The sequence below is a fragment of the Nelumbo nucifera genome, chromosome 8 (assembly GCF_055504915.1).
Source record: "Nelumbo nucifera cultivar China Antique chromosome 8, China Antique-T2T, whole genome shotgun sequence".
NCBI classification, from domain to species: Eukaryota; Viridiplantae; Streptophyta; class Magnoliopsida; order Proteales; family Nelumbonaceae; genus Nelumbo; species Nelumbo nucifera.
In genome coordinates, this window is record NC_142656.1 from 53,877,493 (window position 1) to 53,896,480 (window position 18,988).

Below are 18,988 nucleotides of genomic sequence, written 5' to 3' on the forward strand. Positions count from 1 at the left end.
CTCTTCTTAGTCAATACCATATTCCTACTTATAACCCTGGGCAATCAGTCTAGCTTTGTACCTCTCAAGGCTCCCATCAAACTTCAACTTGATAGAATATACCCAATGACAAAAGTGTCGGGTGGAGGCAGAACAAGCTTCCAAGTGTCATTTTCATTCTCCAAGAGTGCTTGAATTTCTATATCCATGGCTTCCTTCCAACGGGTGGCAACCCCACTTATTACTTATTGCAATCCTGCATCAAAGATACAAAGTGAAAGCACTTTTCCAAAGCTTAAATGATGCAGTCCCATTCCATTACCTATTGTGATCCTGCATCAGAGATACAAAGAAAAAGCTGATGGTGACACGCAAACACAAACATGATTAGAAAATAGTTGCATGTTAAGACATTCTGTTCATATAGGTCTCATGAACTACTCTCTTGAAACCTAACTACTAAGTCAAAGCTATCCACTAAAAGAAAGGAAAGCAAAAGATTGATATTTGATGCAACAAAATCTGAATAGATGGAAAATAGAGAAACATTATAAATAACAGAATTTAATGTGCTTTTATTTTCAGGGGGAAATTTTTGTACAGAACTTAAGGTAAGAATCTCTGATGGTGTAAACACAATTTAGGCTCTATTTGTTTCAAAATAAAAGGGGTGGGAAATTATTCAGTCAAAATAGACAAAGCTATATTATCAATCTCTGATGGTGTAAACAGAGTTTCCACCTCCTTTGCATGAAGACAAGCCTTAGAAAAGGAAAAACATGATATAAAACTTAGGAGTATCAGTTATAATACCCAAAAAAAAAGAAAATAAGGATGCAACTAAACACTGAATCCCATTTTTTGTAAGGGCTACCCCTAAGGTTCAAATTTTTTATACGATATCAGGTATATCGTAATGTATCGTTAGCTTTCTGGAGCACCCGATACACCTGTTTGTGCGTGCATATCGGTACTTTAAACAATGGCTACTCCTATTCTGTGTAGCCCATTTCTTTCCTCAATTACCAAAAAAAACCCATTTTTGTTTATGGTGTTTAAAATATATGCTTAATTATATTCATTCATTTTCAGAGTTTTATAAATGCATGTATATGTACAGATTTGTACATTTTCATGTTGTAGCTGCATGAAGAAGAAAAAGTACATGCAATGCTTCTTACTGTGCTTTTTGTTAAAACATCATGAACATCCTTATGGAACCACAGTCTACTGCGCTTTCCAGGCTCCTTAGGAGATTCTTCATGAACAATCCTTCTTCCCATGTCCCGTATCAGATCATGCATCCTCAACTCGTTCTTTTCATTGATTGTAAGAAGAAATCTACGAATGAGAACATTGATTCCAAACTCTGAGAAGAAACCACAACTATCAAGTATTTTAACTGCATAATCCTTGTCCATTCCGATGAAGAAGCATGCTATATCAAGGAATATACTCTTTTCTTTATCATCTAGAGCATCAAAACATAGTCTAAGCTTTTTCTGAATTTGATTATAAGGAATTCTTTTGAGTTTATCCAAAGCACTTTTCCATTCAAGTATGCTTCTGTTGTCAGACAGAAAACAACCCAAAACTTCAAGAGCTAGAGGAAGCCCTCCAACATAACTGACTATACATTTTGTAAGCTCTATAAATTCTGCCATGGGCTGGTCTTTTCTGAAGGCATGCCAGCTAAAGAGCCGAATGGATTCATGCTCATCCAATTCTTTGACCTTGTATATACAATCAACTTCAAGCTCATGTAACACATGCTCATCTCTGGTTGTTATAATGATTCTGCTTCCCATGCCAAAGCAGTTGCGCTTTATAGCTAACAAATTTAATTGATTTGAATAAGCTACATCATCAAGAATGACAAGAACTCTTTTACAAGAGAGCCTTTCTTTAAGCAAATGGGTTCCTCTATCGACATTGCTCATCTTTACATCCTCTTTCAATAGAATATCAGATAGGAGTTTTCTCTGTAAATCAAGTAGACCATCAGGCTGCTCTAAAGTTTCTCTAACACTTGCAAGAAAGCAACCACCTTCAAATTTGCGGAAGAGTGCATTATAGACAGCTTTAGCAATTGTCGTCTTACCTATTCCACCCATGCCACAAATTCCTACAATGTGAACATCATTTGACCAGAGATTTAATAATGACTTCAAGTCCTCTAGACGAGAATTTATTCCAACTGGGTAGGTGGCGACATTCAAATGTGTTTGATTCAATGTAGCTAAAACCACTTCCACAATTCCACGAATAAACTTCGACTGGTTTCTGCCCATCATGATTCAAATATAGTGGAAGAAAACAACAATAAAATGTATTACTTGAGACAGTACAGGGAGACAGCATGAAAATAAATGTCATTTGGTTGCTCCTACTGAAATATTAGCATGTAGGCTCATAAATAATGCAACTAAAACAAAACTGAAAGTAACAAATACTGGACTAATGAAAAAATCTATACCAACCATCTAAATAACTAAACGATATGGTTTAAACATTTTCTAATTCCACTGAATGGGCTATCCTATATGTTACATACATGGAGAAGGAAAAGAAACCATGGAAAAAAAAAAAAAACAAATTCTGGGTCAATTTCAGTTTTGGGGAATCCACTGCATTTGTCATAGAAATTGATTTAACAGTCAAAATAATTAAAAGTATTATCAATGAATTTCATGGTTGTCAAGGTGTTCCCTAGGAAGGCACTTTTGGAGGTGCACCTAACCACCACGCCTTACACTTATTATTATTATACATATAATAAAAGTCCATTTGTCTTCTGATATAAGATTCATAATAATGTGCATCACAATCAGTATAGCATGGATATAGACACAGGAGTAAGAACCCAACGTGTGTCCAAGAGTCTGACTCAGCAAGATGAGAAAACATGGATTCGCCAACATGTCTATAGGAAAGTATACAATTAAAATAAATTATATTTTTTTGAATCCTAACATTATGTACCATCAAAATAAGTTGCCTTTGTTACCAAGTGACATTTGATACAAAAAATGGATTCATCTTGTAGATTAACTGCCCATTTATGTCAAACAACCTAGGAGATAAAAAGGAAATGTTATGTAGAAATGCCCTCAATAATCCATCAAGTGTTGGACTCAGAGACTCAGAAGTGTGTCCAACACAACAGGCTATTAAGGAGAGCCTATGCAATATTGATCACAAATTTACAATAATGTGGTGTTGCAATAAATTACATAATTTAGAATAAATTACAGGCAGACACCCTGTACTTGGGGTGTAATGACACTTAGCCCCCCAAACTTTGTTTAGCGACAAAGACCTCTTATTCTTCTAGATTCTAGCACTTTGCCATTACCATTAGCTAACTTCTCAAAAGGGCAATTTAGTAATTTTCACTTCACTGTCAACCCCGTTAGCAAAGAAAGGGGCAAAGTGATGGAACCTAGAAGTTCAGGGGGGGGGGGGGGGGGGGGGGGTCTTTGAGTGTCACTTCATTCAAGACTTGTTTCTTGCTGGCTCCATCTCTCTTCCTCATGTTGCCTTCATATGCAGATTGCTGACATTTTCACCAAGGTTATAACAAGATCACATCTTTTCATTGTTGACAAACTGATGCTTCTGTCGGTGCAATAGTTTGAAGGGAAGGGTAGAGATTAGGAGCATTGCATTATATTATCATAGCTCATGTTGTATATTATCTTGTTCTTTTCTTAATTTTGTCCTATAAGGGCATTCTTGTAAGTGTATATAATCTATAACCATAATAAAAAGAGATAGTTTCATGCTTAAGATCTTCGTCCATGATCAGATTGTTATTCCAATAATGCCCTCATTGACTACTTGTAATGCCATAAGTTAATTCCTTTCTATCTCATTCCAAGTGTCTTTGTTTCTCTCTCATCATATTACAAGTTATCTACCTCTTTTTATCTTGTTTCCAATGGTTCTTCTCATCGTTACAAGCTATCTTCCTCTCTTCTTCCTCTCCGCTCGAACTTAAGAAGGCCTATTGACATCAAACTGCTGTCGGATGACATCAGCAGTCCGTACAGGTAACGGTGGCAACCCTTGAAACTGGTATACTTTGGTGCACCTGCTTTTAGGGATTTTTATGGTATGGTTCTCATCTTCATTTGATGCTCCTATGATGTTTCCTGGTTTGGTGTTTGGATTTTTTCCTCATCTAAGGTTGGTACTTGCTTGACACTTGTTGTGTTTGATTCATTTAACTTTTGTAGAGGTATGGGAAGTGATTCATCCAAGGTTGGTATTGCCAGCAGTCCAGTTTTTGGCCTCCTATTGGACTCCAACCAAGTGTTTCCCTGTTTTGGTGGGTCTAGTGTGCATTGGTTGGTTGTTGGAGTGTTGTAAAACTATCAAGAAACCTATCCAAATCAAATGGACTTGCCTAAGGAAGTACAGATTGTTTCCAGAGTGCTCCCAGGCAATGTTGATGTCTCTAGTGGTATGATAACCGATGTGAATCTTGATGGAACCAACTTCCTAGAGTGGTCTCAATCAGCCAAGCTTACTATTGAAGGTAAGGGTAAGCTACGATTCATTATTGGTAAGGAGGGGAAGCTGAAACCTAATGACCCCAAATTTTCCAAATGGGAATAGGACAATCCCTTGGTAATTTCATGGCCAGTGTGTTCAATGCAACCACATATTGCCCATAACTACATGTTCCTCTCCACTAGGGACGCAAACGGATCAGATCAGAAATCAAGGTATATCCAAATCCGATCCAACAATGTTAATTGGTCAAATTTGCCAAATGGAAATAGAACAATTCCTTGGTAATGCCATGGCTGGTGTGTTCAATGCAATCACATATTGCCCGTAACTACATGTTCCTCCACTAGGGATGCAAACGGATCAGATCGGATTCGAATTAGGGTATATCCAAATCCAATCCAACACTGTTAATTACAGATCTGATTGGATCTAATAGACATGGATCTGAACTCGAATCTGATTGGGAAGTCGGATATTTGGATCTGATCCGATCTGATTTGTTTTCTTTAAAAATTAATAAATTATTAAAAGAAAAAAAAATGCACCAATTTAAATAAATAAAAACAAAAAATACAAGTATTTTTGTCATATATATACATGTTTTTATAAATAAATAAATAATATAACTAATTTACGAAAATATAATATAAATAATATATTTATAAATAAATAAATAACATATATGTGTATTATATATATTTATATAAATAAACATATAGCATATATATCAGATCGGATAAGGGGTGATCCAAATCCGATCCGATTTCTGATCGGATCCTATTATCCAATCCAAATCCGAACTGGGGTGATCTGAATTTGACCAAATAGGATCGGATCTCAGATCAGATCGGATCATGAACCAATCCATTAGCACCCCTACTCTCCACTACCAAGGATACTTGGGATCATGTAACAGCCACATACTACCAGGCAAAAAATACAGCCAAAGCCTACCAACTTTGAAGAGAAGCCTGTAATATGCGTTAAAGTGAGAGGTTTGTAGCCATGTACTTCTCTTCCTTGTAATCTTTATGGGAAGAAATGGACCATCTAGAGGCCTTGGAATGGAAAAATCTTGAGGATGGTGAACAATACCGGAATATGTTGAGAAGAACCGAGTGCTTGACTTCTTGGTAGGGTTGAATGCTGAGTATGATTTTACTCGACAACATATCTTGAGTGCAAATATTGTTTTTCTTGCTACTACATACTCCCTGGTACAGGGAGAGGAAAGTAGAAGGGTTGCTATGATGCAGACTTCAGTGGTGGACCATTTTACTTACATGTCTTCCAAATCCAAGCAGAGTATAAATAGATAGGGTATTAATGAAAATCTTGATGAAGTGGCACGTGAATACTGCAAGAAGGCAAAACATACCAAGGACGTGTTGGAAACTGAATCCACATTTGAAGCCAGAAAAGTATAAAACAACAAAGAAGGGAAATGCTCATCTTGCTACTATTAGTGTTAATTGTCCTCTTTCTAATGTTCAAGCTCCTACACATGACCCCTCTGATGTGATGGAGAAGCTTAGGATCCTATTGACTCAGCATGAGAAGTGTAGGTCCCCTACCTCAAGTGGTTCTAATCAATGTTTTAAAACGCGGAGGCATGATGCGAGGCGTTCCGCTACCTAGAGGCATGGGGTATAGTTCAGAATGTAAGAGGAATAAGCCTCCCGAACACAATGAGGTGTGAGCCTCCTTAAGAGGAGAGGAGGATGAGGGGGAAGAAGAATATCATTTTTCTTTAGTTTTAATAAAAAACTTTTATAATAAGAAGAATGAAGATGCATAGCACTAGTTGAAAAGGGGGGGGGGGTCATGTTGAAGCGAAGGCGAGTTCGAATCTTGTGTCAATCTATGTCTGGTTTGGGTATGCAATGTGAAGTTTGTCATCTCTCAAAACAATGTAAAACCACATATCTTGTAAATAATAAGAGTTATGCTGCTTTCAACTTGGTACACGATGATGTTTGAGGCCCACACTCTATTCCATGTATGAGTGGCTATAAATATTTTATATTGTTCATTGATGATTACTCTAGATATACATGGTTATACTTGATGAAGAGTTGAGATGAAGTTCCTTCCATTGTTCAAAACTTATATTCTTATACTTTGTAGCAAAATGGTGTAACAAAGAAAAAAAATAGACACATTGAAGTTGCTAGAGGCCTACTCTTCCAAATGCATGTGTCGATTCGCTTCTAGGGGGATGCAGTTGAAGCAACAGTGTATCTCATTAACAAAATTCCTTCACAGACCCTTGGCCTTCAATCTCTTCATCAACTTCATTTCCCTAAAGGTCTCATTTTTTGTCTGCCTTTCAGAGTCTTTGGTTGTAGTTGCTTTGTTCATGATATGAGTTCTTGTCTTAAACTTAATCCTAAATCTATCAAATGCATTTTTCTAGACTATTCTCCAATCCAAAAGGGGTACAAGTGCTTCGATCACCACTTTGCCCAACGGTATGCATCCAAGGATGTTACATTCCTTGAGTCTACTTTGTATTTCCAACCCACTCATCCTTTTCTTCAGGGGGAGAGTGTTAGTGAAGATCGAACACTCTTCAGTTTTCCTGTTCCATCCTTTATGGACATTCTTGGTCCATCTTCTTCCCTTCTTACTTGTAATAATAGTATTCCTGCTCGTCCTCTTCCTCATGTTCCTTAGCAGCGGTCTTGGCAGCAGTGGTTCATAAGGCACAAAAAGAAGGTTACTCCTAAGCATGAATGTCCACAACAATCTAATCACCCGCCTCTAGGTAATTTTGAAAGCAAGCCTTAACTTCCTATTTCTACTATTATCAAGCCTGTTATCCCACAATCTAACTTTGACCTTCCCATTGCAATTCAAAAAGGAAAAAGAAAATGCACTGCCTACCCCATCACTAATTATGTCTCTTATGACGCTCTTCCGCCTTCCTATTATGCCTATATTTCTGCTATCTCCTCTGTTTCTATTTCTTGTAATGTTTCAGATGCAATGTAGTCCCCTTAGTGGAAGGATGCTATGAACCAAGAGATGGAAGCCCTCATAAAGAACCACACCTAGGAGCTTGTTCCTCTTCCTGAGGGTAAACTTCTAGTGGGCTGCAAATGGGTGTATACCATTAAACATCGGGCTGATGGAGCAATTGAAAGATACAAAGCGTTGGTGGCAAAATGGTACACTCAAACATATGGGATTGACTATCACAAAAGTCTTTCATCTTGTAGTCAAAATGAACTCTATTCGAGTCATCATGTCACTTGTAACTTGTTGCTCATTATTCATGGCCTCTATACCAAATAGATGTGAAGAATGCCTTCCACAATGGAGATTTTCAAGAAGAGGTTTATATGGATCTACCCCCGAGGGCAAGCTTCCCTAATAGTGAGGGGAAGGTTTGCCGTCTGAAAAAATCCCTAATTCTCTTTATGGGCTTAAGCAGTCTCCAAGAGCTTGGTTTGATAGATTCAGAAAAGTTGTTCTTAGAATTTGGTTCACACAATCACAGGCAGACCATACTCTATTCATAAGAAGGGTTAATGGCTTAGTAACCCAATTGATAGTGTACATTGATGATATTGTTGTCAGTAGAGATCATCATTCTAAGATAAACCAACTAAAGTCATTTCTTGCTTTTGAATTTCAGATCAAAGATCTCGGGTATCTCAAGTACTTTCTCGAAATTGAAGTGGCAAGGTCAAAGGGAGGGATATTCATTTCGCAGGGAAAGTATGTCCTTGATCTCCTTCATGAGGTTGGGAAACTGGGGTGTAAGCCAATTGAAACTCCAATGGACCCCAATCATAAACTTAGTATTGATGATGGAGATATTCTTCCAAACAAGGGTGTCTATCAAAGACTTGTTGGTTGGCTTCTTTTGACTCGACCTAATATATCCTATGTTGTAAGTGTGGTGAGTCAGTATATGCATAGTCTTAGAACTTCACATATGTAGGTTGTCAACAAGATTCTTGCCTATCTAAAGGGGTGTCCATGAAAAGGAATTTGTAGAAACCCTATAATCAATAGATTGAAGAGGGTTGTTTAAGGTGGTATGGTGAACAAATTAGTGCAGGATTGATTTGTGAAGTTCAAATAAGTGGGTTATATGGGTGATATAGTGTGATTGCACCCTAACTCGAGTGTAGTGTTAAGTGGGCAAGGGTTTGCTAGGATGGTCCCTATAAGTAACCCACCACGGCAATGCCTAGTTGTGGTGTCAAATAGGCAAGGGTTCCAACATCCATGTGGATGGGGGCAGGTAAAGAAGCTAGTCCAAGAAACACAACTTCGTTTAGACACTTGGAATGTAGGAACACTAATAGGAAAAACTATTGAATTAGTAGATACTATGAAGAGATGGGTTAATATTGCAAGCATACGAGAAAGTAAATGGGAAGGTAAAAAAAAAAAAAAACTAAAGAAATTGATGGCTACAAATTATGGTACATAGGAGAGGTAAACAATAGAAATTGTGTAGTGATAATAGTAGATAAAGATTTAAAAATGAAATTGTACATGTTAAAAGATTTAACGATAGAACAATTTTAATTAGACTTGTTTTAGGAGAGGGGGAGAGTTTTCTTTCTAAAAGCTTGATATGAAGTGCTAGGGGCATTTTTAGAATTAATAACCATGAGTCCATGCCCTTAAACATTTTACTCAGTTTAGGTCGTCAAATGACCATTTCCAAATGGTAGTATAAACAATTCTTAATGGAAAGCCAATCAACAATCAAGTAAATCAGTTGCAAACTATAGGTGTGTTTTAGTAAAACACAAACTTATAAGGTAGGTTTTAGTAAGTCCATAAAACTATAGGGGTGTTTTAGTAAATGAACATATAATTAAATACAATTTTGATGGTTGCTCTTTCAGTGATCCAAGCCCCTCCAGAGTTGTAGCAGTTTTCAAGATCAAACTAGTTCCGTTGAGTTTTTCTGCTCCCACCAGTGAAGGTGTTTCTTTCACAGTAATGCTCTTTCAATAATCCCTTCAACATTTTTGTGCTCCCATCATTCAAGTAGGCCCTCAGATCAGCTAAGGCCTCAGCAAATGCACTGGCTAGTTTAGAAGACCAAATCTAGCACAGGGAATCAGGCCCTGGGGTTGATCAGTAAGCGCAATTGTATTTCTATGTTCTTCATTTCTGTTTTATTTAACTCTATGTCATATTGTACTTCATCTTGTTTTGTTTCCTCCTTGTAGGTTGTCCTCCTAGGAGTGTTTCATCTCCTTCCTTAATAAAAGCCTTTCAATCGTTCTTGATTAAAAAAGGAAAAAAAATCTAGAACAATGAAAGATCATAAACCCTAAGCTTCTTTTCTTGAAATTTCACCAGAATTTCGAAATATTATCTATGTTTCAAATTGGAACTAGGTTGATACTTGGAACTTAGTATGAAACCTTGACCATACACAGTGCCAACAGCAGCCAATCTCGTTGCTGGGACTTCCTAAAATTGTTGCAAGTCTATCACATTTACAGAGACCATTTCTGTCTCAATGTTCCAATAAGATTAGTTACCAGTGTATATGGATATCAGATAATTTTTGCTGGTGCCAACATCTCCCAAGGACTAGTTATCAATCAGTCTCCCTGCTACTGATCAATTTTTACCATCTTGTTTAAGAAAAGATTAGAGCTGATCTAGATTTTACTATGTCAAGATTGAACATAAAACCAAAGAATGTCAGACAAAGATTGCTGAGCTTTCTTCAATATCTGGAAGAGCGTGGAACCGCGCTGTACGTTAGGAATTGGGAAAAACCTGATGAGAAATGATTTTGATATGTGCTTGAGAACTCACCCCTGAAAGCTAGCAGTTAGAGGGAGGGAACCCACCCATACTACCGATGTGGGATATCTCACGTTAGCATCTCATACTACCAACATGGAACAAATGGATCGTAACATTCCACCATGCTCCACAGTCCCGGCGCTTACGCAGGCTGGCTTTGCACTAGTCCACCTAGTCCAGGCCGAACACTACAAATACCGACGTCACCACCTGTGCCGCATGGTTGCAACTGGGAGGCATAGTGTAGGCTCTGATACCATTTGATATGTGCTTTAGGAGAACTCACCTCTACAAGCTATCTGTTAGAGGGAGGGAACCCAAACACCCCCACAAGAGCATCCCATACTGTAACAGATTTTCATCTTGAGAATAAACAACCATGTATTTCTCGACGCCTACCAAAACGATAACTACAGAAAATAAATATTCCTTCAGAAATCAACCATCGCTGTGACATTTATTTTAGGAAAAAGGGAAGAAACCAAAATCCAACTTTATACGATTGCAAAGACAAAAGATAAAAATAATAAAACAGCGGAAGAGATATAGTTTGGATTAGCGGTTGGAGAAAAGGGATTTTGAACTTTCCAAAAATTAACTGAAAAACTTATAGTCATCTAAGTCCCAAAGTTACCAGAGTATACGGTTATCATATAATTTTTGCCAGAACAAATAGCAGACGGGAACTGATTCAAAATTACCTTTTGTTAGCATTTCGTACATCCCACCCGGCCAAATTGGCAGCTTCGGTGAGAGCTGTCCTCCACCTCTGCACCTTCTCCTTCATCTTCACCACCTCGTAATACTCTTCTTCGTGTCTGGCAAATGCTTCCTCGTAACTCCCGCTCTGTTTCCGAACATCCGACGGATCGGCATCGAAGAAAACGGGAAGCACTAATCGGCCTCCTGTTTTCCTGCATTCCAGGATTTTCACAAGTTTGTCCAGGCACCATGTCGAAGAAGCATAATTCACCGTGAAAACAATTATCGATGCCCTTGACTCTTCTATTGCATTTAGCAGTTCTGAAGATATGTTTTCTCCTGTCTTGAGTTGGTCGTCGTCTCTGAATGTGCGGATTCCCCTTTCATCCAAAGCAGTGTACAGGTGATCGATAAAGTAACTGTTGGAGTCTTCGCCTCTGAAACTCAGGAAGACGTCGTAGTTCCGCCCGGTCCTCGTCGCAGCCATGGAACGAAAGTTCTGGAGAAACAGGTGAGTTTCTAAACGCGTGAATAAGCTGGGAGTGTGAAATGTGAATTATCTGTGTATGAAACAAAGAACAAAAACAGCCTGAGCGAATACACACTACCTCATTCCGTTTCTCGCTTGTCTTATTACTTACAAACTCCTGTACTGTATTTGGGCGGCTGTATCCGCTGCTGGGAATCAGGATTAACTCTCACAAAACGCGCCTCACACCAACCTAACATCCCATCGCAGCCGTGCATTGAGAGCATCTCTCGTACATAATGTTACCGTAGAAGGACGTTACTAATGTACGGCTGTGATGCGCTGAGACATTAGTGGGAGGCGTACTCTATGTATCTGACGTAATGGGATCTGCTACTCACACTTGGGCGTGTCTCATGCACATCCACCGTGCATTGGGAACATCTCCGATGAATAATTTTTTTGAGAATAAACTACAATGCATTAATCAACCAGAAATATCACAAACAAGCAAATCCTTCACAAATGCTAGAGGCTCATGCCAGATACAAGGATTAACGAGGAACACTCATGAGCGAGGGAGCCAAATTCAGATAGGTCTAAAGCTGGAGCACGAAGGGCTTTCCATACTATTAGGGCATCAATTTCAAATACCACATTCTGGATATCCATGCTGGTCACCCATTTAATTGCTGCTATAAGGGCCATTACTTCCCCTTCTTTTGAAACGAATAGACCAGGAACTGTGGACGTGTAACCTTTCATGAAGGCACCAAGCTCATCACGTAAAACTATCCTAAACCCAGTGAGGTTACTGCTCGTGAAAGAGGCAGCATCAACATTACACTTGAAGGAACCAGGAGGGGGAGCACGCCAATTACCGTCACCTTGGTGGTTAAGATTAATAACCATGCCCAATCGCTTCTGTATTTGAAGTTGCTTCCAATCATGGAGAAGCTGCAAACTCCCAGTAACAGCATGATCAGGCAGCTTAAAATTATTCTTCCACAGCTTTGAGTTACGTTGAGACCAGATGCTCCACAAAACCATGCAAGCACGTCTAGACTTGTCATAATCAGTTTCTGCTAAAAACTCAAGATGACAATCAGCAAAAGAGGCGTGATTAGACACATTTGCGCTAATGCCAGCCTTAGACCAACAAGCTTGAGCATACGGACATGATAACAAGACATGGCTTAGACTTTCAACGTTAGTATTACAGAGATGACAAGAAGTATCTAACTAGATGCCATGCCTAGCAAGCTGGTCTTTACAGGGCAAGCACCCCCTACAAACCCGCCGAACAAAGCTCTTCACCTTAGGCGGAATAGGAAGCTTCCATAGCTTATCCCATCCACCCGAAATAACAGCTTGAGAGATAGTGGTATTAAGATCCCTTGCAACCCTATATCCTAACTTTACTGAATATACAGCTAGTACTCTTGACTAGCATAAGACAAGGGAATATTCAAAATTGCACTAGCATCCCTTGGGCCAAAAAGCTCATGAATCATTTCGATATCTCATTCCTTGTGGCCTAGAATCCATTGGTCCGAAACCACAATATCTTCAAGCCCCTCAACTCTAGGCGAATCAACCTTAAAATTGCCCATCTCCTTAAGACACGGATCATCCCACACACGGATATGTTGCCCATTCCCAATTCTCCACCTACAACCCTTCTCCAAAACAATGTGAGAATGCTAGATGCTTTTCCAAGTATAACTTGGATTATGCCCACATTGGGCTGCTAGAAAATTCCCCCTGGGGAAGTATTTAGCCTTGAAAACACGACAAACAAGAGCATTTGGGTTGGAAATGATATTCCAACCTTGCTTCGCAAGCATTTCTAAGTTGAAAGGTTGCATATCTCTAAACCCCATACCACCCTCTTCATTCCTTACACAAAGCTTCTACCATCTAAGCCATTTAATGCCCCCACCATTAGAGTTGGAATTACCCCACCAAAATGAGTTCATCATTCTCTCTAACTCTTTGCTAAGAGAGACAGGAATCATAAAGGTACTCATGCAGTAGGAGGGGACAGCTTGAGCCACATATTTAATTAAAACCTCTTTACCCACACGAGACAAAAGCTTACTCTTCCAACCCTGCAATCTCTGCCATAGACAATCCCTGATAAATCTGAAGACTTCATTCTTCTTCCTACCTATCTGAGAAGGCAAGCCTAAGTACCTCCTTGTGTTAATAGGATTAACAACCCCCAATACGCTAGTCTCTCTAGCCTTCACATCCTAAGGCACATTTGAGCTGAAGAACACACCTGACTTGAAAATTGATTGCTTGCCCCGATGCTTCTTCATAGACTTTTAGGATATTCTTCATGGCATTACATTCCCTTTCCTCCACCTTGAATAAGAAAAATCTATCATCTGCAAACAAAAGGTGAGAAACACTAGGCGCACCCCGACAAATACGACAACAAGAAATCAAACCTTCTCTTTCAGCTTTATACATCAAAGCAAATAAGCCTTTAGCACATAAAATAAATAAATAAGGGGAAAGCGAGTCACCTTGGCGAAGACCTCTACCAGGAATAATAGGCCCAACCTCCATGCCATTGAAAGCCACAAAATAGAAAACTATAGTGACACAAAGCATGATCAACCTAATCCATTTGTTAGAAAAACCCAATTTCTGCATCATAAGCTTGAGAAATTGCCAGTCCACCCGATCATGAGCCTTGCTAATGTCTATTTTGAGAGCAACCTCGCCCACCTTACCCTTCCGCTTCATCCTCATAAAATGAATAAGCTCAAAAGCTACCAAGACATTATCAGTGATAGCTCTCCCAGGCATGAAAGTAGATTGAGCATTCAAAATAATGTTAGGAAGAAGAACCTTAAGACGATTGGCAAGAACTTTTGAGACGATCTTGTACAACACATTACAAAGAGAAATAGGTCTCAAATCTTTCATAGTTTTCGGGGACTCACACGTCGGAATAAGCACTATAGTAGTGTCATTTAGTGAAGCTGGAAACTCTTCTCTGGAAAGCCAAGACACAACAGCTTGAAAAATATTTTTACCAATTAAGGGCTAGAATTTTTGATAGAAAGATGGATTTAGGCATACGGACCTGGGGACTTGTCCAGATGCATTTGGAAAACAACTTCCTTAAACTCCTCAAAAGAAAATGGAGATAGCAACTTCTCATTATCTGAGTCTGAAATTTTACAATCAACAAAATCGAAACCATCAATAGCATGACTAGAAGACAAGGAAAACAACTTACGAAAATAATCTTGGACCACTTGACAAAGACTACTTGGATCATCATGCCAATTACCCTCATCATCCATCAATCTTGAAATTCTATTTGTCCTTTTCCTCGTAGATGCTGCCGTGTGGAAATATTTAGTATTGGCATCACCATCGCGAAGCCAAAAACTCTTGCTACACTAACGCCAATAATCTTCCTCCTGCCCTAAAAGCTTTAAAAGTTCAATTTTGTTTTCTTTAACAGTCTCAATATCTGAAGAAATACTGTTGTCCTTGAGCCTCTCAATAACTGCTTTACATTGAGCAATATCCCTAGTGAATTTCTGATTCAGACCCGAGCCCCATTTAGCAAGAGCTTTTTCCACATAAATCCAAACGAGAAGAAACATCACCCATCCTCGACAAACTCCACGCATCCTCCACCATTTTATTCAAACCTGGCTCCCGTAACCACTCATTTTCAAAGTGAAAGCGCAGCTGACAATGAATGTGAGAAACACTCACTATTTCTAATAGGATTGGATTATGGTCCGAAACAGGAGCAACCAAATTTCAAAGCTTTGCGTCCGAAAATAACCCCAACCACTCTCCTGAAGCAAAAGCCCTATCAATTCTTTCTGGACCCATGCCTTAGTCCCTCTACCTCTCTCCCATGTGAAGCAAGAGCCAATAATAGAAATCTCGTGAAGGTGGCAATCTGAAATAGTCTCACGAAACCTAGCCAGAAGCCAGTTAGGATGATCCAATCTGCCCCGCTTATCCTCAGGAGAAAGCATGTCATTAAAGTCTCCAATGCAGCACCATGGCAACCTAGAAGAAGCACAAATAGTATGAAGAAGATTCCATGAGTCCCTCCTACGACTTCTATCCGGATAACCGTAAAAGCCTGTTAATCTCCAAGGACCCTTCTTATCATCACATACCTACACATTAATATGATTATTCAAATAATCTAACAGAGAGCATATATTAGGATTTTTCCAAAGAAAAGCAATACCACCACCCCTCCCTTCCCTATCCATTGCAAAAGCACCAACAAAGCTAATCTGAATTCGAATTTCTTCAATTTTATTGACATGAACAAGAGTTTTAAATAAAAAGATAACATCTGGCTTACGAGAACAGATAAGTTCTCTAAAATCACGAACTGCACGAGGATTGCCAAGTCCTCGGCAGTTCCAGCTTAAACATATCATGGTTCTCGGCAGGCTTGAGAACCAGGTCTTGCCGTTAAAAAATGACCAGCTAGAATATCATCCTCACTATGTAACTGAACACTACTGTTCCCAACTTCACCATTTTTGTCTTCACTGTCCACGACCATATGGTCCGTTTTTTGTTCTGAATTGAAGTCTCCATTGCTATTCGTTTTTTTCCTATCATCTTGCAAAGTCAGCCCATTATCTTCACGGTCCAGGCCCATATCACTTTCTTTATCTGGTTGCATGTGCTCCTTACCAGCTTCATGATCTTTTTGACTAATTATAGAAGCGTGCAGACACGTTACCAAAGTCTTCGGCATTTTGCTTCTACTGGAGCTTCCAAATTTGACAATGTAAGCCTTTCCATAACTGTTATTCATATTAGCCATGCACGATTCTATATTTTCTGCCCTAACCTCATGCAACTTACCATCCTCACCCTGTATTCCCGTATCATTATCCCATAACCACCGTTCCCCACCATGCACGGTGGTTCTTCTGTCTGGCGCTCGCAACCACTGCCCCCATTCCTTCTTGACTTCTTCGTCGTTTGCGGAGAATAGCTTGTCACAAAATCAATCTATATGCCCCAATAAGCACAAATGAAACAAAAGTGGCTTAGCCTTTCATACTTAAATTTCACCAACGACCATTCTCCACTCATCCTTCTGATCTTCTTCCATCGTTTCAGGGGATTCCTCACGTCCAGTTGAACCTTTATTCTCATAAAGTTCCTCCACAGCCCCGAGTTGTTGTTGTCATCATATTCTACAAACTCCCCAATGAAATTACCTAATTGTTTTCCCACGTTTTATAGACATAAAGCCTACTGGTAGGTCGTAAACTTGCACCCAATAATCAACATGAAACAAAGGTATTTGATTAGGGATCTCTCCTGGTTTCAGATGGTGCAACAATAGGACATGATTATCATAAGTCCACGGACCACCCTTCAAGACACGTTTTAAATCCACACTATGAAAGAATTGGAATAAAAAACATTGATCAGATATATCTTTAATACATACCTCCTTCCCTGGACGCCAAATACTCGCCATTCTGTGCTTCATGACGTTGAACTTGATACTTCTGTCAGTGAGAAACAGACCAACTAGGCACCTATCATATCTCACTAGACTTTCACTCTCGGTCCCTATTCCAGGATCAGTTCTTCCTCCTCTTCATCCATCAGTGATAACGCCGCCATATGTTGATCCATCACAAGCACGTGAAAGCAGTCGAAAAAAGATGAAAACCAGCACTCAAAAACATGAAAAAGACAAGTAGACAAGGGCACAAACTCTCACAGACAGAGAGAGGACAAAACTCTCACGAGTGGAGAGAAAAAATTGTGTTTTCTACTATCTAGTTATCTCCCATGAATAATAACTTGAAAGTACAGGAAATATTCCCAATGCATGGTAGGATGTGCGTGTGAGACGCGAGTGAGGTGCCAAGTGTGAGGAGCAAACACGGTCTCGTCTTTGACTACTTGACCTGTGTCCCTCACCGTGATCCTTCCGGATCTGCTTCCAAAACATCCCAAAATGGATTACCAAAAAACTGGAGAAGTACGAACAGACCCAATACAGATTTCTGATTTTTGGGCCTAACAATTCTGACACTGGGCTGAACCGTCATTCTCAAAAAAAAAAAAAAGGATTTGCTCCACGCTCAGTTTTAGAAGGGATAAAATTGTAAAAATACAAATACGTAGGGCCTGTTTGTCTCTTGAAAGTTTGAGATTGAAAGCGTCTAAAAGGTGGACTGAAGTATAAAAACCTCTAATTTTTTTCCAAGATGCATTGATCTGGAATTGCTGAACTTTTCTTAGTTATGAAGTACTGTTGTTATGTAATGAATTTTAAAAGATGTCAATTGACCGTTTTAACCTTCAAGAGGAGAAAGTTTGTTTAATTATTCAACAAATAAATTAATAATTAATAAAATAAATATAAAATAATTTATAAATAATGAAATTGATGAAAAATTATAAATGATTGGATATTTTAAAGAATTGAGCAATTATTAATTAATACATATCTAAAATAAACAATTACATAATTATTAATTAATTAATGATTTTAAAATAATTAATAATAATAGAGTAATATTTAGATATTATTATTATTTTACTAATTATCTACATATTATTTGGTTACCTATTTAATTATTTTACTATCAAGTAATATTTATTTTATTATTCGTTAATTTTTTAATAATTTATTATTTTAATTAATTAATTAACTATGAAACATATAATTGTTAATTTATGTAATTAATTAATTACTAACAAGCTCTCAAAAACAACTAATTACTAACAAGCTCTCAAAAACAATTAATTACTAACAAGCTCTCAAAAACAACTAAAAACTATTATTATTATTAAATAATAATAGTTTTTAGTTGTTTTTGAGAGCTTGTTAGTAAGAGTCTTTTCTTCTTTAAAGAGACTTTTGAATTTCAAGAGTTTTAAAGGTGAGAAAAACTAAGAAGCCATTGAGCTCTTATAGTGTCACCTGCCTATTAAGTGGCCATTTAAGAGGGCTTTCAGTTGGTAACTTCTTGCATTGGGAGGTGGATCCCATATAAAAAGCCCCTAACACTATGTTGAAAATTTGAAAAGCTAAAATTGGCCTTCACCGAGTCAATTAAAGCCATATTTGGTTCGTGATCAAGTTGCGAAATAGAAGCTACATGTTCACTACATGTCTCTTCTCATGATTAAGTTGCCAATATTCTGACCAAGCCTCTTGGTATTCCATTGTTCTCTTCACACCAACACAAGCTTTGTGTGGTCTACCCTAGGGGTGAGCATGGGTCGGTTTAGTTCGGTTCCATGGCAAAACCTAGAATCTATGCTGTAGGGGTTGGTTCTAGGTTTTTGGAATCAGAACCTACCTTGTGAAGGTTGGTTCTAAGGTCTACCCATAGAACCTGTTCTTTCTTTACTCTCCTCCCTTCAAAAAAATGAAGCATCAATGGAAACATATGTTCTTTAAAAACTTGATTTTTAATAAATATAATATAGTTTAAAACTTATATCATCTTTATTGATTAAATTGAGTAATTAACTTAATAT

General features: G+C 38.4%; 1 protein-coding gene across 3 annotated transcripts in view; it reads right to left on the reverse strand.

The window, feature by feature from the left end:
- Window positions 1–11,601, reverse strand: part of LOC104601614 (TMV resistance protein N-like) — a 41,744-nt gene extending 30,143 nt beyond the window's left edge. Inside the window, exons 1-2 of one of the 3 annotated variants that reach the window (XM_088892970.1) lie at window positions 10,992–11,601; window positions 1,161–2,262 (exon numbers count right to left, since the gene is read on the reverse strand). In XM_088892970.1, the coding sequence (XP_088749096.1) occupies window positions 1,161–2,262; window positions 10,992–11,479 (1,590 nt within the window). In that variant the 5' untranslated portion in view covers window positions 11,480–11,601. Of the gene's footprint in view, window positions 1–1,160; window positions 2,263–10,299; window positions 10,626–10,991 lie in introns of those variants that run through there. The other 2 variants (XM_010265018.3, XM_088892971.1) reach the window with 2 other exon arrangements.
- Between the last annotated feature and the right edge of the window lie 7,387 nt (window positions 11,602–18,988).